We start from the raw sequence: 27,273 nt of genomic DNA, 5'->3' as shown, positions 1-27,273 counted from the left end.
AAAGGGAAGAACTGTGAAGCTTAACAAACATAAAATCTGTTTGAAAAAAAGATTTTATTTTTTAAACTGGTATGGCTTGTAAAACAAGTTAAAGGCGAGAACATACTGGGAGAAATACTTGCAATCTACATTACCATGGATTACTCTCCTTCATATACAAACGAACTCAAGAGCAACTCTGTGTGGTAAAGGAGACAAAGGCTAGAAATAGGTATTTCCAAGAGGACACATGTAAGGAGCAAATAAACAGAAGTGAGGATGTATTCAACTCTAGAATGTATACAAACAGTAATGATACCATTTTTGCCTGACCTCCCAAAATCAAAATGATCAATGATACCCAGCCTAAGTGACAGGGACAGAGTAAAGGACAAAGTAGGTGATTAAACAGTTAATCCCACTAGGGGACTGTAAGTAGAAAAAATACGGGAGACCCCTGTAAGTTAATGATTACTCAGAAGACGCTTAACAACAAAACCAGACAACAGAAACACAAGACATGCCCCAAAACAATAAAACAATAGTGGCATGAGACCCATACCTGCCCAGTGAGCTCAGTAAGTTAATGATTCCCAGGACGTGCTCTCTGCACATATAAGAAAACAATAATTTGTGGACCTAACCTGACCATGTAGGAAGCAGAAAACTCCCCACTCTACCTGGAGGAGCAGCTGATGATGGAAGCATGACGTCTACTCAAGAAAGACAAAGTTCTTCTCCCTCTCCCCACTTCTCCTTTGATTATAGAACTGTGGTCCAGTAAGTTCTCAGGGCAAAGCATTTCTTGCCTGCCTGCTTGTAAACCTCACAAGCATCCTATTCTAATGAATCACATCTTATCTACCTCTTTGCTTCTCACTGAATTCTTTCCTGCGCTGAGACACAAAGAACTGCAGTATCAGAGCTCTTATGAGCCCCTGAAATGACACAAATGGTTTCAGATGGCGACTGCAGCAGGATTGCGGTAAGAAAAGAAGGCCTAGGGGTCAGGTCCTAGAAGGCTCATGGGATGCCACGAGCCAAGAGTTTGGAGGAGCACACTCCACCGATGGCTGTCTGTTTTAGACAGGCTGATCAACCCCAAATGCTTTGGGGCTCTGATCAGGAAGTGGGTACAGGTCAAGCGAAAGATATTATGGATGTCTAAAGGAAAAACAAACAAAACACTGGAGGAATGGTGGTAATCAACATGGGTTGCCATAAAAAGGTGGTATGGATGTTTAGAGATGTGGAAGGGATCAGGTGACAATGGAAATAGCATGCAAAAAGAAAGAAATTTTACTGTTCGGATTGCTTCTGACAGAAAAGTCTGAGACTTTTCTTCTATATTCTGTATCTATCCCTGTTAAAACTCAAGTCTGTAAACTTTTCCAACTGTTATTTGTAAACTAATAAACCTGCACTGCAATGTCTATTTTATGAATACATTTAAAAATGAAATAGAGATCTCTGGATATGTGTAAGTCATGTCTTTCTGTCTTTAGATAATATTGCTGAGGTTAATTTGTGAATGAGCTCAATTTAATTGGCTTTGAAAAAGTAAAGTTAAGCACTTGCAAAATAAAACACTTCCAAATATAAGAGAAGCTAAGCTAAATGGATTATAGGTTCACATGATTTAAGAAATATGTAATATTAAATTAACATTTGGTATTAAAGTGTGTAGTTTAAGCTTGTTAATTAATACAGATATGTTTTTAGACTCATGAGTATTAAGTATAATACTTTATCTGGGTTTACTAAAAGTTAGTAAGTTCATACTATATTTGATGTACAATTTGTCAACAAAAAAATTAACCCCTTATTGTCAGACTTTTGCCATCTTGATATCCTTGTAGCATGGCAACAATCTGCTCTTAAATTAAAAAAAAAAAAATTAAGATAGATATACAAAAGCTGCAAATTAAACAGTCAGGGATATGGGAAATCCAAGATGGCTGCTTGGCTCTTCCCGGCTCCCTAGCAAACTCCATCTTTTACTTAATGGGTTAAAGCCTTCCTTGGCTACAAAGCTGATGCCATACAATGAAAAATAAAAAGATTTAAAATGAGCTTTTTTATTTAGGGTATACCTTTTACAAGTTTTAGTATTCAAGGCACCTGCTTTATTGGACAAATTAAATATGCCTATGTGATGAATTAACCAGACTTATTTTATAAACAAATTTATCTTAACTTGGCTATCTTTGGTAAAGATGAGGATAATTTTAGAAAAAAAATTATGTTTTAATAGATATTAAATTTTAGTTTTGCTACCTGAGGTCAGTATCTACTATCTAAAACTCACTTTTCAAATAACTCTTTGTTGTTATATTACTGTGAAGCCTAACCAAGTTCTTAAAAAGGTATTCTAAACTTGTTTCTAAAGCTGATCACTGTAACCTATCTTTGGATAAGACTAAATGCTTATACTTTATAATCGGAGATATATATGTTAGAAAAAAAAATCATTTAAAGGATTGTATCTCGCCTAGATCAAAGGCTTCTTATCAGGTATTCTTAAGTACATTATGCTCAAGAAAACTGAAGGGAATCAGCTTCCAAGATGAAGGGTAGTTTGCTCCTAATTACTCAAAGTGCCCAACAGAGGACCTCCTGAGCCCTGATGTCAGTCTTCCCCTCCCGCTGACTCTTACAAGTGCTGACCCTTTATTTCCCATCTGCAGCTAGACCAAATCTCGCTCATTGTCAACACCACTGGGATACCCTCTGTAGTATTCCTTAGAAACAATTTCTCGGGCATTAACACCTGGTTGGGAGACTGCTTTGGGAGGGATAACATCTAAAGTTGTAAGTACAAATCCTGAATCAGTTACAAGGTAGACTCTGACACAGGAAGGAAACTTCTGGATAGCTAACTATTGCTCCGGTGAAACCTGCCATATCCATGAAAATGGCTGCTCCGACAAGGGCTGTCTCACAGGTGGGAGCTGCTGCTCCAGCCAGGCTATTACCCCAGGGGACAGCACACCCAGGGCTTCCCAGGTGGCTCAGTGGTAAAGAACCGCCCAGCGCAGGAGACATGGGTTCCTACCCTGGGTCAGGGAGATCTCCTGGAGAAGGTAATGGCGACCCATTCCAGTATTTTTGCCTGGAAAATCCCATGGACAGAGGATCCTGGCGAGCTATAGTCCATGGGGTCACAAAGAGCCAGACATGACTTAGTGACTAAACGACAACAAAACGCATCCAAGAGTGAGGAAAGACCTCTTTTGTATCCCAAGCTATCCAAGGGGCCCATTTTCAGCCTAGCGAGCACCCGCAGCAGCGTAAGTTACCAACCAACTGCCTCTGAGAGAAATTTCTGATAGAAATCAAGAAGAAACAGTAAGAGCTCACGTGCTTTTTTCAACATCCGACCTAAGTCTGGCAGAGGGTAAATTGGGAAGTTTTTCTGAGATCCCTGAACTTTTCACAAAAGAGTTGACCAGGTTGATCCAATCTTTTGATCTCACCTGGAGAGATTTACAAATCTTATCCCACTGCTGCACTCCTGAGAAAGAACAGCACAAAATACTGGCAGCCAGAGCCCACGCTGACCAAAGGGCAGCTCAAGCCCAAGAGGGCCATGCCATACACCCCAAGGGGAACTATGCTGCTCCTGAGCCAAATCCACAATGAAATCATCAGATCCACTTTGTTGAGAGCGACAGATGGGACCATATGATTAATTGTTTAATAGAGGGTATGAAAAAGCTCACAATGGGGGCTTCCCTGGTGGTCCAGTGGTGCAAAAATCCACCTTGCAATGCAGGGGATACAGGTTCAATCCCTGGTCCGGGAAGATACCACATGCCACGGAGCAACGAAGCCTGTGTGCTAAGACTACTGAGCCCACCCGAGCCTCAACTATTGAAGCCCACGCGCCCTAGAGCCCGTGCTCCACACACCAGAAGCCACCGCAACGAGAAGCCCCTGAACCACATCGAAGAGTAGCCTCCAGCTCACCACAACTAGAAAAAGCCTGTTGGCAGCCAATAAAATAAAATATACAAATAAAAACAGTCACACCTTGGGGGCGGAAGTTTGTTTTAAAAAGAAAAAGCTTACAATGAAACCTGTTAACTGTGAAAAAGTGAAAAGAAATCCAATAGGGACCAGATAAAAATCCTACAGTTTTTCAAGGGAGATTAATAGAAGCGTTTTAACTCAAAAATATACACACAACTCCTGCAGCTCAATTCCAGAAAAATAAATGACCCAATCAAAAAATGGGCCAAAGATCTAAACAGATATTTCTCCAAAGAAGACATACAGATGGCTAACAAACACATGAAAAGATGCTCAACATCACTCATTATCAGAGAAATGCAAATCAAAACCACAATGAGGTACCATTACACGCCAGTCAGGATGGCTGCTATCCAAAAGTCTACAAGCAATAAATGCTGGAGAGGGTGTGGAGAAAAGGGAACCCTCTTACACTGTTGGTGGGAATGCAAACTAGTACAGCCGCTATGGAGAACAGTGTGGAGACTCCTTAAAAAACTGGAAATAGAACTGCCATATGACCCAGCAATCCCACTCTTGGGCATACACACCAAGGAAACCAGATCTGAAAGAGACACGTGCACCCCAATGTTCATCACAGCACTGTTAATAATTGCCAGGACATGGAAGCAACCTAGATGCCCATCCGCAGACGAATGGATAAGGAAGCTGTGGTACATATACACCATGGAATATTACTCAGCCATTAAAAAGAATTCATTTGAATCAGTTCTAAGGAGATGGATGAAACTGGAGCCCATTATACAGAGTGAAGTAAGCCAGAAAGATAAAGACCAATAGAGTATACTAACACATATATACGGAGTTTAAAAAGATGGTAACGATAACCCTATATACAAAACAGAAAAAGAGACACAGATGTACAGAACAGACTTTTAGACTCTGTGGGAGAAGGTGAGGGTGGGATGTTCTGAGAGAACAGCATTGAAACAAGTATACTATCAAGGGTGAAACAGATAACCAGCCCAGGTTGGATGCATGAGACAAGCTCAGGGCTGGTGCACTGGGAAGACCCAGAGGGATGGGATGGGGAGGAAGAGGGAGGGGGGATCGGGATGGGGAACACATGTAAATCCATGGCTGATTCATGTCAATGTATGGCAAAAACCACTACAATATTGTAAAGTGATTAGCCTCCAACTAATTAAAATAAATGGGAAAAAAAAATACCAAAAAAAAAAAAAGTGTACATAGGTGGATCCCTCCTCCCCTGAGGGACAGGACTTTTTGGCTCTACATTTCATAGCCCAGTCTTCCCCAGACATCAGGAATAATATTCAAAAAAGCCAACTGCAGGTCCTCAGACCCCTAAGAGTGATTTGCTCTAATTGGCTTATTTGGTTTTCAATAATAGGGATATGGCTAAAGAGGCTGAATACACCCAGAGAGATAAACAAAGGGCCCAGATGATGACAATGGCTGTGTCCACTCTGAGACCACCACAGGAAAGGCCAGGTTTTTTAGGCCAATCTGGCCATGGTAGACCATAAGGCCCATAGGTACCCAGACAAAATCAGTGTGCTCTGTGTGGACAGAAGGGACACATTAGAGTAAGACTGTGATGGATGAACCCTTTGCAAACAGCTAAGGTATTCAAAGAGGGAATGCCCCAGGCACCAGAGAGTTGGGGGGTGGGGTCTGCCTTCTTTGATGATTTCACAATCAAAAGACTGACAGGGTCCAAGGCCAAAAAAGGCTCTGCTCAGAGATGGCATCTATAGAACTAATGCGGAGCCTTGGGCAGTCACTGAAATGTCAGGTCACTTGATAAAATTTCTCACAGACTAACGTAACCTTCTTGGTCTTAACCCAAAGGATCGGAAACCTTAACAACTGTGAGAAATATGTAATGGGAGGGTCAGGCAAGAGACAGGTACACATTTTCCTGTGACCCTTTTTGTACAACATCAGTGGCTGGTTATTTCTACATTCCTTTCTGTTTGTGCCTGACTGTCCTATTTCTTTAATAGAAGGTACTTTTTAAATAAATTAGGGGCCACACTCTGTCCCTTGAGGGACAAGGAAACCACTCTCATCATCAAAAGATATTAACAAAAAATAGAAAAGAATAAATTGAATCTATAACTGAGATAAAAGACTCAATATACCCTAAAATATAAAACATTAAGATTCCAGGTATAATCAGAAAGAGACTGAGGCCTTCAGTGACTCTCTTTTAGATTTGGAAACTGAGGAAAACGGTCTGGATCTTCAAAATCATGGCTATAATCTTTCTTAATGACTTTTCCAAAGCTCATTGTTGTATTTCTTTCAATTTATACCTTTTTGTAGATTCATTCTCCAATGCTTAATATCTAAGAAGGCTAAAAGGATGATGCTAACCACAGTGACACTGACTTGCAGCTCTCCGAACAGAGAAGGGACAGTCAGCCAGGTGCTTCACTCCTTCCCCAGGCAGGCTGATGTTTCATCTCAGCCCGAAGTAGCTAATGATCAGTTACTGCCCTTTACCCCTTTTGAAGCATAAAACGGTAAACACTGGGAGAGAGGAATGATACAGACAGAGTAAAGGGACAAAGTAGGTGATTAAATAGTTAATCCCACTAGGGGATTGTAAGTAGAAAAAATATGGGAGACCCTGTAAGTTTGCTTAATCACAAAACCAGGCAGGCTTGCTTAGAAACAAACCCATGCAGGAGAAGCATGAGACATACGCCCAAGACAATAGAACAATGGTGGCATGAGACCCACATCCTGCCCAGTGAGCTCAGAAAGTTAATGACCCCTAAGACATGCCCTCTGCCTGCATAAAAAGCAATAATTTGTGGACCTAGCTTGACTACGTAGGGACAAGAAAACTACCCTGCTCAACCTGGAGGAAGAGCTGATGATGGAAGCATGAGGTCTACTCAAGAAAGACAAAGAAGTTCTTCTCCCTTTCCCCACTTTTCCTGTTTTTTAAAAAAAAAATTTTTTTTAATTTATTTTTGGCTGTGCTGGTTCTCTGTTGCTGTGTGGGCTTTCTCTAGTTGTAGGGAGTGGGAGCCACTCTTTAGTTGTGCTGTGTGAGCTTCTCGTTGTAGGGGCTTGTCTTGTTGGAACATGGGCTCTCGGGCACATGGGTGTCAGTAGCTGAGACTCCTGGGCTCTAGGGCTCAGAAGTAGTGGCACACAGGCCTAGCTGCTCCACAGCATGTGGGATCTGCCCAGGTCAGGGGCCAGATCACGTCTCCTGCACTGGCAGGCAGATTCCTCACCACCGAGCCACCAGGGAAGCCCCTCCTTTTCCTTTGATTATAAAACTATATAGTCCAGGAAGTGCTCAGAGTGCACCATTTCTCGCCTGCTCACAAGCGTCCTATTCTAAAAAGTCACTTCTTATCTACCTCTTCACTGCGCACTAAATTGTCTTCTCTGCTGAGACATAAAGAACTGTGGTACCAGAGCTCTCTGGAGCCCCAAAAGATGACACAAACGGTTTCATAAGCAGTCACACACACTTGATAGGAATGTAAGGCAAGACAAGTTCTGGTGGGTTATTAGGTAAACATATCTTTGACCTACCAAATCCACATCTAGAGATTTATCCAAAGGGAATATTCAGCAAAGTGTGCACAGATGCTCACAGGAGAGCTGCTGACAATAAAATCTGGAAGATGCCTTAAGAATGAAATTAATAGCTACCTTACTTGGCACTTACTACCAGTAGATACCATGCTGAATCTGAATAGATTGGAGGAGTCTCATATCCTCCTAAAGACCCCTGATCAGAAGATGAGACCAGGTGCTCAAAGCTTAAGCATCAAATAAAGGTGTAGGGGAATGTGTGTGGCTGTGAGGGACCCTTACATGTCTTGGTATTTTCTGAACGTTTTGCAATACTGTTCTCAATAAGAAATATATATTAATAAAGCTATATTTAAAAGAAAAAAAAACTTGAATACTCTGGAAAGGGAATTTATTTTGATGGTGCTTCTCCATGAAGTTGTTTTAAAGCCCATTTATTTAAAACAGAACATAATCAGACCATGAAGCTTCACTGACCATTAAACATCACAAGGATACACAGATCTGAAAGACAACATGAATTGCCCTGATTTAGTAGGCCAGATTATTTACGCGCACCTGTCTGTGTTACTCTCAAGCACAAACATGGAAGGAAAAACAGACTGTCCCCCAGACATCCTCATTTTTGTATGACTGACATTGTAGAGTTCTTTTTAGGCTAAAATGACATGGTTGGAAACCTCAGCTGAATAGCACTTGGCCATACCCACAACATGTGATCTTTTTTCCCCACTAGATTTAATGTGAATTCCGCACATGACATGTTCGGATCCTCACAGTTGCCCAGGAAATTCCCAATTTTCCCCAAGAGTCTCCCTTTTGAACTCCTGTACTCTTTTTAAATTTTTTAAATTTTGGCGACCTGCACAATTCCTTCCAAACTCACACATTTTGTATTTCTGGGTATGTCTTTTTTTTTTTTTTTTTTTTTAATTGAAATACAGTTGACTACAATATTATGTTAGTTTCAGGTGTATGACATACTGGCTTGATATTTGCATACTTTACAAAATGATCACCGTGGCAAGTCTAGTAGCCATCTGTTGCCATACAAAGTTATTATGGTATTACTGAATATATTCTTTATGCTTCATAGTCTATCCCCATGGCTTATTTATTATATGAAAATTTGTAACCTTAATCCCCTTCACCTATTTCCTGTCCCCTGCAAAATGCCCACACTCTTCCAGCTCTGGCACAAAGCAACAAACTAAATCTTAAAAGAAACTATTCTACAAAAGCAACTAAAACATTTCCACAGACATAGGCATTGTCTGGAGTCTCACAGACCTATGGCAAGTGTCACACCTAACTGAAAGTTCATGTGCCCTGTGAGAAGCTGGCATATAGCTGTCTACTACCCAGAAAATAAAATTTTTGGTAATCCTGGGTCTGGCAAGACTACCAAAGTCCCTTCTCAAACTCTAATATAAACCCCAAACTCACAGGGCCCAGGACCTGGATTTAAACAAGACATCAGTCCACAAGGCCCTGAAGGAAAGGAACTCACACAGTCTCTGCTTGAGATTGGAAGACAAGTGCAAAAGCTTTCGAAGCATTAATCAATTTTTTTTTTTTGCCACCCCACCCCTCTTTTTTTTTTAAATTTTTTTTTAATTGGAGAATAATTGCTTTACAATATATATTTTGTTCATCATCCAATACTTTGACTACGTGATGCAAAGAACTGACTTATTAGAAAAGACCCTGATGTTGGGAAAGACTGAAGGCAGGAGGAGAAGGGGACGACAGAGGATGAGATGGTTAGATGGCATCACCGACTCAACGGACATGAGTCTGAGCAAACTCTGGGAGCTGGTGATGGATAGGGAAGCCTGGCATGCTGCAGTCCACAGGGGTCACAGAGTCGGACACGACTGAGTGACTAAACTGTACTGAATTGATTTTGTTCATCTTTGCCATACATCACCATGAATCAGTCATAGGTATACATATGTCCCCTCCCTCTTGAACCTCCCTCCCGCCTCCTCCCCATCCCAGCCCTCTAGGTTGTCACCGAGCACTGGGTTTGAGCTCCCTGTATTATAGAGCAAATTCCCACTGGCTATTTTACATATGGTAATATATATGTTTCAATGTTACTTTTCCAATTAGGCCCTTCCTCTCCTTCCCCTACTGTGTCCACAAGTCTGTTTTCTATGTCTGCGTCTCCACCGCTGCCCTGCAAACAGGTTCATCAGTACCATCTTTCTAAATTCCATACATACGCATCGAAAAGAAAGTGAAAGTGAAGTCACTCAGTTGGGTCCGACTCTTTGCGACCCCATGGACTGCAGCCTACCAGGCTCCTCTGTCCATGGGATTTTCCAGGCAAGAATACTGGAGTGGGTTGCCATTTCCTTCTCCAGGAGATCTTCCCAACCCAGGGATTGAACCCGGGTCTTCCGCATTGTAGGCAGATGCTTTACCATCTGAGCCACCAGGGAAGTCATTAATATATGATATTTTTCTCTTTCTGACTTCACTCTCTATAATAGCCTCTGGGTTCATTTACCTCATTAGCACTGACGCAAGTGCATTCCTTTTTATGGCTGAGAAATATTTCTCTGTATATATGTACCATAGCTTTTTTATCCATTCATCTGTCGATGGACATCTAGGTTGCTTCTATGCCCTAGTTATTGTAAATAGCGCTGCAATGAACACTGAGGTACATGCATCTTTTTCAATTATGGTTTATTCAGGGTGTATGCCCAGTAGTAGGATTGTTGGGTCATATAGTAGTTTTATTCCTAGTTTTTTAAGGAATCTCCACAGTGGCTGTTTCAATTTACATTCCCATTAACACTGCAAGAGGGTTCCCTTTTTTCCACACATTCTCCAGCATTTATTGCTTGTAGATTTTTTGATGATGGCCATTCTGACTGGCATGAGGTGATATCTCATTGTAGTTTTGATTTCCATTTCTCTAATAATGAACGATGTTGAGCATCTTTTCATGTGTTTGTTAGCCATCTGTATGTCTTCTTTGGAGAAATGTCTGTTTAGCTCTGCTGCTCACTTTTGACTACGTTGTTTGTTTTTCTAGTATTGAGCTGTAAGAGCTGTTTGTATATTTTGGAAGTTAATCCTTTGTCAGTTGATTCATTTGCTATTATTTTCTCCCATTCTGAAAGTTGTCTTTTCTCTTTATTTATAGTTTCCCTGGAGAAGGAAATGGCAACCCACTCCAGTATTCTTGCCTGGAGAATCCCATGGACAGAGAAGCCTGGCAGGCTACAATCCATAGGGTCGCAAAGAGTTGGACATCACTGAGTGACTTAGCATAGTCCACAGTCTTGCTGTGCAAGAGCTTTTAATTTTAATTTTAAAATTTAAGTTTAACTAGGTCCCACTTGTTTATTACCAATTGCTTTTTAAAAGGACAAATTGTGCAGTGCCCAAAACGCCATATGGTCATTTTTTTCTTTTCTAAAATAAAATCAGTGAAAAGATAAGTCAACTAATAGGACTACTGTGATAAGAAACAGAATTCTTTGAAGCATTTTTCACGATTCTGGGATTCATCCCTACACACCCTGCCTGTGCTGGAAAGCTTGGAGACAGACACCACCTTCCACCTCATCACCACTTTCTTCTCCTACATGGAAGTTTGAGACAATTCAGTAAAACTCAGAGTGATGGATCTGGGGCGAAGAGGAAGAGGAAAGCATTCCAGACTTGGGGAGGCCTCTCCTGACCCCAGCTTGGGGGCAAGCCATCTCTGGGTACCTCCATCAAAGCATCTCTCTCACTTCCCACCCAGATCCTCCACTGAATTACAGGGGCCCTAACAGCTGGGCCTCTGACATCACCAGCATCTGTTCAGTGACTGACAGAGGTGGGCCTACAATATCACTGCTTGCCACAGACACACATGGCTAAGGGGAGGCCAGGTACTGTTTCCACTTTAAAGAGGTGAATTGTGCAATGTGTGAATATCTCAATAAAGTTGGTACTTAAAAGAAAAAAAAAGATGGAAGGGAGGGAAAGAGGGAGGGAGAGAAAGGGGGAGGGGAGAGGGGGGGATAGAGAGAAAAAAAGAGAAGGCAGACATCCAGGGATCAGGGGGTGGGGGATGCATAAACTCTAGCTATTCAAGTGTTTAAGGGCAGTGAACCAGTATCCTTGGTTTACTCTGAAAGGTATAAAAACTAAGATGTGCTAATGTACAGAGAGAGGGATGCATAGATGCACAAATACATGGTAAGGTGACTACAGCAAAATGTTAACAGGAGAATCTAGGTAGTGAGTATACAGGGATTCACTGTGGCATTCTTTCAAATTTTCTACTATTTCCAAAATAAAACGTTGAGGGTCAAAAACTTTTGGCTATTCTTCCAAAAACATTGCCTCAATTGACTATAAAATCTGAGGCAAAAAAAAGATACTAAAACAGGATGCAATTTTAAAAACTCAAAGCCTGTCTACCACAGATCCTCTTTGCCTTGGATTCCTGGAGCCAACCAGCCCGGGTTCCCAACCCCTTCCCCAGGCGTGTGAGTCTCAGCGACCAGATGTTAGTGAGCATAGGGAAGTTTAGCATGGGCTGTCTGGGTGGTCTGCCAAAGGGGCTCAAGGCCACCCTGAAGAAATCACGCGACACTTGGCCCATCAAGCCTTACTCAGCACTTGCAAGGGATTCACAATTTCCACATTTCTCTTTTAAACAGCGAATTCACTGCCCATTGCTTTGAGATTTACCTTGAGAGCGACTGAAAAATCAACGTCCTTGGTTTCCTTCAGGCCAAGTGGAATCAGGGGAATCGTAAATGCTTCCCTAGAAGGAACAGAGCAAGCTACATGAACATCCGCATCTCGGCCACTTTGCATACCCCCAGCTTGTTCCCCCACCAGAATCCAGCTCAGGTCCGTACCCCTCTCCTCCCGCCAAGCTAGTACACATCAGTTCATTTTCCATAAAGACCACTTGGGGACTTCCCTGGTGCTACAGTGGATAAGAATCCATCTGCCAATGCAGGAGACATGGGTTCGATCCCTGGTCTGAGAAGTTTCCAGATGCCTAGAGCCCACGTCCCGCAACAAGGGAAGCCACCACAATGAGGAGTAGCTCCGCTCACTGCAATGGGAGAAAGCCTGAGCGAAGCAACAAAGACCACATGCAACCAAAAATAAATAAAACTATTTTTTTTTTTAAAAGACCACTCAGGTCATGTCCTCGTCTTTGCTGGAGGAGTCCCTGTCCCCTTCTAGACAACCAAGCCTAACACATGAGGTCTCTACCAGCTGTAAATCTGTAAATCTACCAGCTGATAAATCTACCTGATTTATCCCTCCAGTCACATTGCATCTTTGAATAACTGTCCTGAGGACCTACTGCACACCAGGGTCTGTGCCTCACGTGCTCACTGCTCTGCGGTCTGGGGCACTGCCACCATTTCCAGCCAGCCCCCACCCTTCTCCTCCTCCTCCCTTCACTGCAGTGGGTCCCACCTCTCCTGCAGCCCTCCAACCCTGGGCTCTCAGGTGCCTCCTCCCATGGGGCGTATCCCTCTAGGTGTCCCACCCTCAGCACAGGGAAGGCCTTGAGGGCGGGGGCCCCATCTGACACCTAAGTGCACCTGGCTCCCAGCCCTAGGTCAGGCCCTGGCCAGCTACTTCCCCACCACCTCCTCTGCCCCAACCAACCACCTGGTTACCCCAAAGGTCACCCTAGGTGGTCTCAGGAGCAGGGCCAGTGGGAAGTGAACTAGGCTCAGCTGTGTTTTGCCAACAGGGATTTCGCTCCCTGACCTGTAACAGGAGACCTCCTGTGGCCCTCAGCCCAGCCGGGGAGGAGGCCAGGAATGCAGGCGGGGTGAGTGGACAATGGGCTGTAAGCTGAAGCTGCCTCTGTGGGGGACAGAAAACAACAGGACTGTGCTGAAAGCAGGCAAGTCCCAATGGGGTGCATAGCCTTCCTAAGGCCTGCCAGGAAAGCTGGATCCTGCTAGAAGGAGATGAGGACAGGCTGGGCTGCTATCTGCTGGCTTCACCCCGACGGGGCTGGCGGCTAGGTCTGCTCTTCCTGTGACCGTGCAAGAGCAGCCAGCATCCCCAGGCTCCTGGCCAGGACTCCCCACCCTCCATCTTGTGCTAATATAACATTTTCCCATAACCTTGGGGCTCCCTGTGTTGTCTCATCTGCATGAGATTATGTCTTCCCTGTCTACCTCATAGATGTGTATGAAGATCAACTGTACCAAGAAAAAAATAATGTGCTTTGAAAACAGGAAGAGGGCGGATGGAAATGCAAGATGTCATTATATATCTGCACATCTCTCTCCCCTCTTCCCCACTCCCGGGGACTAACTTTCCCACTCCCAGAGGCCAATCGGCCACTTTACATCTGTAATGCAGTCACACAGGGGCCTTGACTGCGTGTCTTTGGGGAATATGCATGAACAGCCCTGTGCTTCACGTACAGCGAGGTGGAATAAGAAACATACTACTTCTATCACCAATGCTTGGCCCTGACTCATCTCATAGATGGAGAAGGGAATGGCAACCCACTCCAGTATTCTTGCCTGGAAAATCCCATGGACAGAGGAGCCTAGGGGTTGCAAAGAGTCAGACACGACTGAGTACACAGCATGAGCTGGGGGAAGCTGTTCGCTGGCTGTACTGATCAGGTGTCAGAACTATGCTGGGAGCTCACAGGTCAGTGAGCCAGGACACAGCCTGGCTCATGGATGGCCACTAAGGAAGCAAACGTTTCACCCGTGGCTCAGAAAAACCCCTTGGGGACAGTACAGAGGACTGTGCAGGAGACGATCAGGAAAAGCACCTTTCAAAGGTGATGGAAGGTTCCCCATCATTTTCGTTCTGTTCATCCAGGGAATTATTTTCTCACTGAGTTTTCCTTGGGGCTCCCTTACCTTTTGAAAAGTCCTACTTCCCCAGACAGAAAAGTACATAAACTGTTCTTTAGCAGTTCTCAAGGTTATTTCCTCTTTAAGATGGACTTTTGGGGACCTCCCTGGCAGTCTAGGGGTAGGAACTTCACCTTCCAATGCAAGGGGTATGAGTTCTATCTCCAGTCGGGGACCTAAGATCCCACATGCCTCGAAGCCAAAAAGCAGAACATAATCAGCAGAAGCAATACTCTAACAAATTCAATAAAGGCTTTTAAAATGGTCCATATAGAAAAATAAAAAAAAAAAGATGGACTTTTCCTTCCAAGGTAGCTCACCTTGGGGAGGGAGAATTTCTAAGCTCTTCTGAAGGTCACACCTCAACATTGGGCCTCCCACAAAGACTCTCTAAGGGATGCTTCTAAATCAGAACATTTCTTTCTCAAATATTCAATGGGAGACATTTCCAACGTGTCTCAGTTACATTATCCCCTCAGGGAACTTGCAAAAGTCTCATGATCTTTGCTGGAAAAGGCAGCTTGTTATATGTTTCTCAACTTTTATCAACAGAATGACCCAGAGTCAGATCGTGTGCATGGTGCTGAGGTGGAGAGGGAAGAAGACGGGGCTTCCTGGGCCCCACCTGGCCGGCTGACTCTCAGAGCTGACCAGAGCTACCCTTCCAGGGCCTCTTTATGGCAGAGGCATCACCCAGGCTACGTGAGGGGTGCCATCTCCCTGCCTGAAACCAGCCACAAGGCTCTCCAGTAAAACTGTGTCCCAAGTGGCCCCAGGACAAATAAATGCCTTCTTCTCCAACTGGTCAGGTATTTCCAACAAACCCTATACAGGTTCTCTTTAACTCCTGCACCTTGCTCAATCCCAAACCAGATCAAAGTGGGGTTGGCTACATCCTGGGGCCTATCTGTGCACCATCCCTGCTGCAGACATTTCCCAAGGCTCAGAAAGTATCTGACAGAAGCACTGCCCCTACTTACTCTGTATTCTGATAGACTCCCACCGAGATGTTGAGCCCCTCCAGCTCTTCCTTGAGCATCTGCAGGTCTGAATTCAAGAAGCTCAGTTCCAGGCGCACCTGTTCTCGTACCTTTTGGTTCGTGGCCGCTCTGTTAAAAGAGAAAGGGGGAGAGAAGCAACTTCAGCCAGGCATCCCCCAGTGGCCGGTGGAGCAGACACCCCACCCCGGTCCCTGTAGGGAACTCTGGGGGCCTGCCTGCAGATGGAGGTGCCAGCTGTGATCAGACAAGGTGTCTCAGGGAGGCCGGGAACCTGCTCCCTTTTGAGCCACATCTGTCCATACATGGACCTAGGATTTAGCCAATGACGCTGAGCTGCTTAACTTGAATTCTGTAAGGATTAGCCTTTAGAAGAGAAAAGGAAGTTGCTCCTAGTCACCCGTAAGGGACCATAAATTATCTCCTTAAAAGGGAAAAGATGAGAAAAGAGACGGGGTGGGTAATATTCCCCAGCCCAGCCTATGAGGCTGATATCACCCTGATTCAAAACTAGGGGAAACCACCACAAGAAAACTAATCAGTATCTTTCATGTATATATATGTGAAAATCCTCCACAAAACATTAGCAACCTGAATCTAGCAACATATACAGAGAACCAAGTGGGATTTATCCCAGGAATGCAAGGTTGGCTTAATATCTGGAAATTAATTAATGTAACATACTATAGCAACAGAATAAGGGACACAGAAAAACTGTCATCTCAATAGATGCAAGAAAAAAAAGCATGTGATAAAATCCAACACAGATTTATGGTAAAAATCCATAACAAGCTAGGAATAAAAGATAATTTACAAAGCTTGATAAATGACACCTACAAAAACCCACAGCTAACATCATATTTAATGATGAAAGATTGATGCTTTCCCCCTTATGATCAGGAGCAAGGCAAAGATGTCCATTTATGCTACTTCTTATCAATACCATACTAGAGATTCAAGCCAGTAGCAATAAGGTAAAGAAATGAAAGGCATCTAGACCTAAAGGAAGAAGTAAAACTTTACTCACAGCTGACATAATCTTGCATGTATAAAATTCCCAGGCACCCAAAAAATGAATACTAGAACTAATAAATTTAGCTAGGTCAAAATACAAACATCAATTTTATTTCTGTATACTAGCAACAAGAAAAATCTTAAAATGAAATTAAGAAAATAATTTCACTCATAATAGTATCAGAAAGAATAAAATACTTGGGAATAAAATTAAGAAAAGAAGCAGAAATCTTGCACACTGAAAACTTCAAAACACTACTGTGATGTTAAACGGACAGATGTTTCATGTTTATGGACTGGAGGACTCACTATTGTCAAGAGGTCAGTTCTCTCCAACTGATCCATCAATTCAAATCAATTCCAGTTACAGACTTTCCTGGTGGTAGAGTGGGTAAGAATCCACATGCCAATGCAAAGGACACGAGTTTGACTACTGGCTGGGGAAGATGCCACATGCCGTGGAGGAACTAAGCCTGAGCACAACTACTGAGCCCTCACTCTGTACAGCCTGTGAACCTCGACGACTGAGCCCACATGCTGAAGCCCCTGCGCCTACGGCCTGTGATCTGCAGCGAGAGAAGCCACCGCAATGAGAAGCCCGTGCACCGCAACCAAGGGTAGCCCCCGCTCACCACAACTAGAGAAAGTCCCAGAAACCAAGACCCAGTGCAGTCAAATAAATAAGCAAGATAAACTTAAAAAAACGTGAAAACAGCAACTCCAATCTAAACCATAGTAAGCTTTTTTAGGAGAAACTACCAAACCGATCCTAAAATTTATATGGAAATGCAAAGGACCTAGAAGAGCCAAATAATTTTCAAAAAGAACAAAGTTGGAGGACTTATGCTATCTGATTTTAAACTTACTATAAAGCCTCAGTAATCAAGACAATGTGGTACTGGCATAAGGACAGACAATGGAACAGAACAGAATCCAGAAGTAAATTTTTACATTTATGGTAAATTGATTCTGACAAAGGTGACAAGAAAATTCAAGGAGCAAAAGTCCTTCTGACAAATGGTGCTGAAGCAATTGGACATTTCTAGGCATGTCAGTGTCCCCAAGACCGCCCCTAGAGTCAGTGGGGTTGGGACTTGCAGGACTCAGGATTTATTACAGCAAAAGGACATCCAGCAAAATCAACTAAGAGAAAGGCGCATGGGGTGAGGTCTAGAGGAAACCAGGCACAGGCTGCTAAGAGTCCTCTTTCCCAGAGGGGTCACACAGGACATGCTTAATTCCTCCAGCAAAGGGTTGTGACAACACGTGTGTAAATGCTGTCATCCAAGGAAGATCACCAGGGTTTTTACTGGGGGTTGGTCAGGTAGACATCCCTGCCTAGCATGTTCCAAAATTTAAGACTCCAAGAAGGAAAGCAGGTATTTGCTATAAACCACATGGCTTGTCCGCCTGCAATGTGGGAGACCTGGGTTCGATCCCTGGGTGGGGAAGATCCCCTGGAGAAGGGAAAGGCTACCCACTCCAGTATTCTGGCCTAGAGAATTCCATGGACTGTATAGCCCATGGGGTCGCAAAGAGTCAGACACGACTGAGCGACTTTCACTTCACTTCACATGGTTTGTGCAAATAGTTTAAGTATAGTGAGCTCCTCTTATCAGTCCTAGGAATAAGGGGAACTCTCCTGAAATCTACATTTCCACACACCAGCCAAGTGCCAACCTTGCAAGCAGGGCTTTCTAAAGATAGACTTCTCAGGCCTGCGACAATAACTCTTTTCTGCACAATATGCAAAAAATAAATCTCAGTCTAAGCATTACACCAAACCAAGGATCAAGTCAAAATGGATCAGACGGGGGTTGGGGGTGGGAGGGAGACTCCAAGAAGGAGGGGATATATAAAAACTTACAGCTGGTTCAGGTTGTTGTACAACAGAAACCAACATTGTAAAGCAATTATCCTCCAATTAAAAGTAAAGTCTTAAAAAATGGATCAGAGACCTCAGTAAAAGAGCAAAAACTCCAAAACTCCTAGAATGAAATTTTCGTGACATCTAATTGGACAAAGTATTCTTGTTGTTATTGTTCAGTAGCTCAGTTGTGTCTAACTCTTTGCTACCCCATGGACTGCAGCACACCAGGCTTCCCTATCCTTTACCACCTCCCAGAGCTTGCTCAAACTCACATCCATTGATTGAGTCAGTGATGCCATCCAACTATTTTATCCTCTGCCATCCCCTTCTCCTGCCTTCAATTTTTCCCAGCATCAGGTTTTTTTCTAATGAGTCAGTTCTTTGCATCAGGTGGTCAAAGTATTGGAGTCTTCAGCTTCAGTCCTTCCAATGAATATTCAGGACTAATTTCCTTTAGGATTGACTGGTTTGATCTCCTTGCAGTCCAAAGGACTCTCAAGAGTCTTCTCCAACCCCACAGTTCAAAAGCATCAATTCTTCAGTGCTCAGCCTTCTTTATGGTCCAACTCTCACATCCACACATGACTACTGGAAAAACCATAACTTTTGACTAGACAGACCTGTGTCAGCAAAGTAATATCTCTGCTTTTTAATATACTGTCTAGGTTGGTCATAGCTTTTCTTCCAAGCAGCAAGCATCTTTTAATTTCATGACTGCAGTCACCATCTGCAGTGACTTTGAAGCCCGAGAAAATAAAGTCTGTCACTGTTTCCATTGTTTCCTCATCTATCTGCCATGAAGTGATAGCAAAGTAGTCTTAGTTACACAACAAAAGCACAAAAATCCATAAAAGAAGAAACATTAATTTGAGTTGTCAAATTTTAAACTTCAGTGTTTCAGAAGATAATACTAAAAAAGAAGAAGAAGAAAAAAGCCACAGACTGGGAGAAAATATTTGCAAATTGTGTATCTGATAAAGAATCTGTATCTAGAAAACATAAAGAGTTCTGTTAATTAAATAATAAAAAGATCACTCAATTTTTTTAATGGGCAAAAGATTTTTTTAATTGAGTTATAACTGACATACAATATTCTATTAGTTTCAAGTGTACAATATAATGATTCAATATCTGAATATCTTCAAAATGATCACCATAATAAATCTACTTGCCATCTGTCATTATACATGGTTATAGAATATTTTCCTAAGATGAGGACTTTTAAGATTTACTCTTTTAGCAACTTCCTTTTTTTTTTTCTCTTTTAGCAACTTTCAAACATACAATACAGTATTAATAACTGTTGTCACAATGCTGTACATCACATTCCCATGACTTATTTTGTAACTGGAAATTTGTACTCATTTCATCTATCCTGCAACCCCTACCTCTGGCAACCACCATCTGTTCTCTGTATCTATGAGCTTGGGTTTTAAAATATATATATTTATATATTTATTTGACTGTGCCGGGTCTTAGTGGTGGCCCTCAGGCTCTTCAATCTTTGTTTCTTTGTTGCAGCATGAGGAATCTTCAGTTGCGACATGTGAACTCTCAGTTGCGATATACAGGATCTGGGGTTTTTTGTTTATTTTGTTTTGATTCCACATATAAGTGAGATCACATAGTATTTGTCTTTCTCTGACTTGTTTCACTTAGCATAATGCCCTCAATTTCCAACCATGTTGTTGCAAATGGCAAGATTTTATTCCTTTTTATGACTAAATAATATTCCGTGTGTGTGTGTGTGTGTGTGTGTGCATGCATGCAGATGCGCGCGCCTGTTTATCACATTTTCTTTATCCAGTCATCCACTGACAGACACTTAGGTTGCTTCCATATCTTGGTTATTATAAATATTGCTGCCATGAACATGGGGTGCTTGTATCTTTTCAAAGTAGCTTTTGTGTTCTTCATAAATACCCAGAAATGGAGTAGGTAGGTCACAGAGCAGTTCTAGTCTTAAGTTTTTGAAGAATCTCAATACTGTTTTCCATGGTGGCTCTACAACATACAGACCCACCAATGGTGTATAAGTGTTGGGAATATTTTCTTAATTTATCTTGCTGATAGTTCATTATTAGTGTATAGAAATGCAATTGATTTCTGTATATTGATTTTGTATCCTGTAACTTTACTGAATTCATAAAATAGGCAAAAGATTTGAATAGACATTTTACTAAAGAAGTTCTATAAATGACTAAAAAGCACACGAAAAGATGCTCGGTGTCTTTAGTCAATAGGAAAATGCATGTTAAAGACATAATAAGATACCAATACAAAACTATCAGACTGGCTATAATTTAAAAAAAAGACAATAACAAGTATTAGTGAGGCTGTACAGAGAAACTAGATACCTCACTCATTCCTGAATGTAAATGACACAGCCACTGGGGAAACAGCGAGGTAGCTTCAGAAAATGTTAAAACATAACTTACCAAGTAATTGCACTCCTAGGAGTCTATACAAGAGAAATGAAAACACATGTCCAACAAAGACATGAATGTGACTGTTTATAATAGCATTATTCCTCAGCCAAAAAGTAGAAAACAATCCAGATATGCAACAAGCAAGTGGATAAGCAAAATGTACTATATTCATTTAACAGAACAGTGTGAAGCTGGATGGAGGAACAGACTTGACCCAAGTTCCCAAAGGAGGGCTTTTGCTACCTACTCAAAGATCTTTCAGGTGCTGGCTCATTCTACAGATTCAGAACCACTGCAAAAACAACTGTGACAGTAACCACCAAGTTCTAAGCCAGGTCTTGCTGAATACATTTCCTTGAACCATCCTGGCAAGTCCTCAGTCATGGTTCAGGCCAAGTACTAGAAGTGTCCTCCTGTCACACATGAGGACACCTGAGGGTCACCAGCAAGAGCTCCAGCCAGCCAGAAACAGTAACTGACCACCTCCCCATCCTCAGCTGATGAAAACCCGTCTACCTGTCACTGACCTGCTTTGTTCACCACCTGTCCACCTTTCCTCCAGAGAGCAAAGCACTAAACCACTTCCCCTGGAGTCAGACCTCCCCCGGGGACTCTCCACACCCTGCACATATTTGGGTGCATCAGTTTCTCTTCATGGTGTCTTTATACTCCCTTCTCTTTCTCTCTCCCTCTCTCTACCTCCCTTCCCTCAGCTTGTTCTCCATGACCAACCAACAAGCTTACGCCCACTCAGAAAGAGCAGTCGTAGGGAGTTCCCCAGTGGTCCAGTGGTTAAGACTCTGCTCCCAATACAGGAGACCCAGGTTGATCCCTGGTCGGGGAACTAGATCCCACAAAAGAACCTGCATGCCACAACAAAGATCAAAGATCCAGTGTGCTGCAACTAAAACCCAGCACAGGCAAATAAATATGTATTTTTTAAAAAAGAAAAGAAAGAGCAGTCATGACCTGGCTGCAAATAGGATGGCACTTGCCCTTTCACTGCCCAGTAAGTTTTCGTTCATGCATAGTCTGGACTCCACAGCCAGGCAATGAGATATTGGGAGCTCAATTGGTGAATATCACTGGTTTGGGAATTTTTTTGGAGAAGGACATGATCACCAGTAAGAAATGAGTTTTGTATCACAGTACACTACACACATACACATATACCTCCTGCCCCAAAAAACAAGTCTCAGAAACTTCCCGGCACTCCAGTGGTTAAGTGGCTCAGTTGTATTTGACTCTTTGGGATCCCATGGACTGTAGCCTGCCAGGCTCCTCTGTCCCTGGGATTTTTTCAGGCAAGAATACTGGAGTGTGTTGCCATTTCCTTCTCCAGGGGATCTTCCTGACCCAGGAATTGAACCAGGGTCTCCTGCATTGCAGGCAGACTTTTTACTGTCTGAGCCACGGGGGAAGCTGGAAGTAAAGACTCTGTACTTCCACTATAGGGGTGGAGGTTCCATCCCTGGTTGGGGAACTAAGATCCCATATGCCATGGCTCTGCCATACATGTGATATTCTCCAATATAGTCTATTCAACCCTCATAACTTTTCTGTTTTGTTAATTATTTATTTTCTGTTCTTTGTTAAAAATTCTGTTTTTTATTCACTGATAAGCTAAAGGTCCATTTCAAGATGTTTCTTTTGTATGCTTAATTTGTTTTATTAGCAAGCAAAGCCCTATAAAGGATGGTTTTATCTAGTCTTCAGACTCAGATTTATCTTCATCTTGACTAATCTGGAAGTAACGAAGCTCATAAGTCTCCTTGTCTGATGCAACCACACAAAGCCAATCACGAAGATTGTTCTTTTTAAGGTATTCCTTGGTAAGGTACTTCAAATATCTTTTAGAGAACTATTTCTCAAAAACGACTATGATTTTATTCTTGAAGCATTCAATGTGAATGACATTCTCAGGATTTCCAGTCTTGCCATTCACTTCAACTTTCTCCCGCAATAACTGTTCAAAATATCCAGAATCAAAAATTCCATCTTCTACTGGATGAGTAAGATCCAAATTAAACTTCCAGGTTGACTTCTTAGGCTTCTTATCTTTCTTTGGCGCCATCCTGAAGGCTTGCCATGCCATCACAGCAATTCTCATAACTTTTCAAAAAACAATAAAGTTTGAAACTCTACAATTCTGATTCTCTGACACCAACTGGGTGCCCAACGATTCAATTCAATTCTGTCACCAACTCCCAGAGTTAGCAGAGATCCCACAGATTCTGGGCTCAGTGCCACAAGGCTGGCCCACTTGAGACACCAGTTGCAAGTTGGTGGGGGGTGGGGAGGACACCTGTATTTCTGACCAACCAGCTACAGATCAGAGGTTCCCACAACCCCTTTCTCAGCTTCAACAATTCACTAGAATGGTGCACAAAATTCAGGAAAACCTTTTACTGACATTTACTGTGGGTTTTTTTGTTTGCTTGTTTGGCCACAATGCAAGGCCTATGGGATCTTAGTTCCTCAACCAGGGATCGAACCCCTCAGGGCGTGCAGTGAGCACCCTAACCACCGGAGCACCAGGGAAGCCCCTACTGGGGTTTACGGTAAAGAACAGCACTCAGGGAAGCCAGGTGGAAGAGATCCACAGGCCGAGGAGGGTGCGGAGCCTCCACGCCCTCTCCAGGCAGGCCTCCCTCCCTGACCCTTGGTGTGTTCTCCAACCTGCAAGTTCCCCATCACTTAGCAGTTTAATGGAGGTTTCATTACTTCATTACGTGGGCATAATTGACTAAATCATTGGCCACTGGTGATTAAACTCAGTCTCCAGCTTCTCTTTCCCAGAAGTCCAGGGGAGAGGCTGAAAGTTCCAACCCGCTCAGCGGGCTTGCTCTTTCTGATAAACAGCACCCTCCCTAGCTCCCAAAGGCCCCCAACCCCCATTGGGCGACATCTCATTAGCATACAAGACACACAAGTAATTCCAAGCGTTTTAGGAGTTCTGGGCCAGGAACCAGGCTCAAAAACCAAACACTTTTTTTTTTTATTATACCACAGCAACCCACTGAATTGATTTCATTACACACCATGGGTCACAACTTGCCCCTTGTAAAACCTGCACTAGAGAGACGTTACTGAGAACATGACTGATTCACTAGCTGATAACATCCACGAGGGTGCAAAGGAGGAAATTCTCCCAGTCCTTGGTGTTGGGAACAGCTTCTTCTTAGTAAATTGTCTGATTTTGAATAATGGGTATGAAACGTGTTCCAGATCACATTCCTTTCTTACTGCCTGCTGGAAAATTCAGAGAAAAACATGGCCCATGTCTAACAGAGGATATAAGAACTTGTAGTGGGTACTAGTCTTACTTCCAACTAAATCTCTTTTATTCTTCTTCTGCCTGCCCCCACATCCTCATCGTTCCTGTTAATCTTACACACTATACAACTGTGTTGTGTGTATGTGTGTGTGCGTGTTAGTCACGCACTACACAACAAAAAGTTGTGTCCAACTCTTTGCAACCCGATGGACTACAGCCCACCAGGCTCCTCTATACATGGAATTATCCAGGCAAGAACACTGGAGTGGGTTGCCATTTCCTTCTCTAGGGGATCAAGTGTGTTAGGGTGCCTCAAATACATTTTATTTGATTTCATTTTTTATTATCTTTTTAAAATTTTTTATTATCTTTATTTTATTTGGTTGTACAGGCTCTTTATTGTAGCATGCAGGCTTTCTCTAGTTGCAGCGCATGGGCTCTAGAGCTCATGGGCTCTCTAGTTGCAACTTGCTTGGGCTTTGTTGCTCCGAGGCATATGGGATCTTAGTTCCCCAACTAGAAATCAAACTCACATCCCCTGTGTTGGAGGGGGGATTCTTAACCACTGGACCACCAGGGAAGTCCCTCAAATACATTTTAGAGTGAGGCAAGACAAACAATTATGATTCCTGGAGGGATAAGACCTCTTTGCCTACTATCTCCCTGTTTTTCTCCTGCAACCTTTTTTCACATGGTAGATGCTTCACAAATTTCAGGTTATGAAAGAACAAAGGGCAGAGTCAAGATTACTCTTCAGAGTCAATGGTGTGTGTGTAGGGGGGGTGCGGAGAGACTGGTTCTTAGCAACAGAATGGGTCCAACTTAAATATGACAATATAGGCCCTAAGACCCCCAACCAAATACCTGAAGAACCTCCAAACATGCTGATGCTTTGCTTTTCCCACCTCTGTATATTGATCTGCCACTTCTTTTCAACTTGGCAACAACTTGAGATTTAGGATTTACAGCAAATCGGTGAGCTGCTCTTTGGATGCGGGCCTCTTCATGTAGATCAAGGGTCACTCTGGAAAAAGCTGGTGGCCAGGAGGGGCCCTCAGGGTGCGTTTCCACAATGCTGACCTCAGGGTACTATGCTGACTCAGAAATCAACTCTATAGTGTGTACCGTTCCGAATACAGATCATGATTTTTCATGAATTCACTGGTGGAGGGGGGGCTTCTTCCATAAGATGCCACCAGTTTAATATGGTGTGTGTGCCAGCTCCCTTGTGCACCAGCTGGGGGAGGAGCTGGCCCAAATCAGGAATGAAGACCAGAACCTTGGTCCCTTCAACACTGATATTCTGCACCTGGGCTGCCTTTCTGGGTGAAAATGAATCCTTTCCAGGGGTCTTCCTGGAAGAACATGGGGTTTCTCAGCTTTCACCTGTGTGTACTCCTCCTCTGGGATGCCTGTTATCTAATAACTGAAGTTACAGCCAAAAGAGTTTCTGAGACCCACCAGGATGAGGCAGAAGGGTGTTTTAGCCCTTTCTTGCCCTGGGTCTACCTTCTGGTCTGGACCACCAAGGAGAAGCCTACTCCTTTGACAGTGAAAGTGTTAGTTATTCAGTCATGTCTGACTCTTTGCAACCCCATAGACTGTAGCTCACCAGGCTCCTCTGTCCATGGAATTCTCCAGGCAAGAAAACTGGAGTAGGTAATCATTCCCTTCTCCAGGGGATCTTCCTGGTCCAGGGATCGAACCTGGGTCTCCCACACTGCAGGTGGATTCTTTACCGTCTGAGCCACCAGGGAAGCCCCAACTCCCTTGGGCTTTTCATAAAGAGCCTACACACACTGAAGAAGGATTAAAAGGTATCCCACTTACTCTCTCTGAGTGATCAACCCACCATGTATGAACGGGGAAAGGAGAGCCACATTCAATGATTTCCTGTGGCTACTGACCACATCCACACATGTCCCTTTTCCACCATGAGACCTTTTCCACCATTAAGATGAGCCATGGGATATATGGCTTCTTTGCCCCAAGTCCAGAATTTCTCTAACATCCCCATGTTTTCTCTTAAAGGTGTACGTGAATTTGCATTCTGACCCACATATGTCCATTTATTTTAGTGTGATATTTTTCTGCCAAGTCTTTTAGTAAAATGTCCCTCTAGGAACAGGCTTGTTGACAGGCAATACAGGCTTGTACCAGCTTCAGAGACTTTGTTGGAGCTGTGTGGCCTTAATCCATCTGACCCCAAGTTCTGCTCTACCAGCGACTCAGGGAGACTGGAGTGAGCACTGCCTGGTGCTCCCGTGTGGCCACCCAGCTAAGGCAGCAGATCAGCAGGTCTGGGAGGACACCTGCTACCAGCCTATCTCTCAGGGCGGGAAGGTAGGTGCCCCCAAGGCCTTGGCTCATACATCCCCCTGCCCAGACATCAGTCCCCCTCAGAACTGATAGTGTGAGCAGTCCTGAACCTCACATCACGCTCATACACCAACGTACCCCAGGGCACCCGTGTCCCAGGACTTCATCACCCTCTGGTTCAGAAGTCACAAATTCGAGATCCATGGGACTTGCTTATTTGACTCTCAGGGTATTTTCCTCCCCCTTGAACTAGCTGCCAATATTTTAAAATTCAATTATCAGAAGATTTTAAAAAGTCAGGGGGTGTGGCGGGGAGGGGAGTCAGATCTCTGGCTTTTCGTGGGGAAAAAAAAAAAAAAGGCAAAACTGAAGATCTACTCTAGCACTTGTCCTCCATGTGGGCCGCACTGGAGATGCCCCACCCCTCCCACCCAGAAAGCATATGCTCTGCTCTTCACCACAGTCCCTGCCGCTCCCTAATGCCTCATAGCACTGGTCCCTTCACTCTTTTCCAGGCGCCCCTGGCCCCAAGAAGGGAATCTAAAGCCCAAGATGTTAAATGTCTGCCCTTGTTCAAAGAACCAGTTAGTTAAAATTGAGCTGTGTGACAACTTGGCTTTGAATTTCACAAAGACCATCTGTTATTGAGAAACATCATCACATGGCTACCCCAGCTTTTTCTCAAGGGAGGGAAGGTAGCTAGGAAAAGAGAGGATATTGTCCTTGCTTAGCCTGAAAAGGCACATTTAAAATACCTGATATCTTTCGAATCAAATTCCAGGAAGCTCACAGACTCTTGGCCGATACGGATCAGAGTCGGTCTTCCCCACGGAGATTAAGCATCAGGAAAGCAGGGTCTCGCCTGAATTGCTTGCAGCCTATAAAACCTGGCTCCTCACAGCACCCACCCAGCCTCAAAGCTCCCTTACTGATGCCCATAAGGACTGGGACCCTA

The 27,273-nt window shown here is 43.4% G+C and overlaps 1 protein-coding gene and 1 pseudogene across 2 annotated transcripts in view; both read right to left on the bottom strand.

The window, feature by feature from the left end:
• The window catches only part of RHPN2 (rhophilin Rho GTPase binding protein 2), a 67,268-nt gene that overhangs the window by 22,940 nt on the left and 17,055 nt on the right, over positions 1–27,273 (bottom strand). For both annotated transcript variants that reach the window (XM_043437685.1, XM_043437686.1), the window contains exons 3-4: positions 15,392–15,520; positions 12,244–12,319 (exon numbers count right to left, since the gene is read on the bottom strand). In XM_043437685.1, the coding sequence (XP_043293620.1) occupies positions 12,244–12,319; positions 15,392–15,520 (205 nt within the window). The remainder of the gene's footprint in view (positions 1–12,243; positions 12,320–15,391; positions 15,521–27,273) is intronic.
• On the bottom strand, positions 22,428–22,796 carry LOC122421561 (annotated as a pseudogene).

Source organism: Cervus canadensis, chromosome 18 (genome assembly GCF_019320065.1).
Source record: "Cervus canadensis isolate Bull #8, Minnesota chromosome 18, ASM1932006v1, whole genome shotgun sequence".
NCBI lineage: Eukaryota > Metazoa > Chordata > Mammalia > Artiodactyla > Cervidae > Cervus > Cervus canadensis.
Note: the sequence above shows the minus strand (reverse complement) of the source record. Positions and strands in the feature narration are given on the sequence as shown.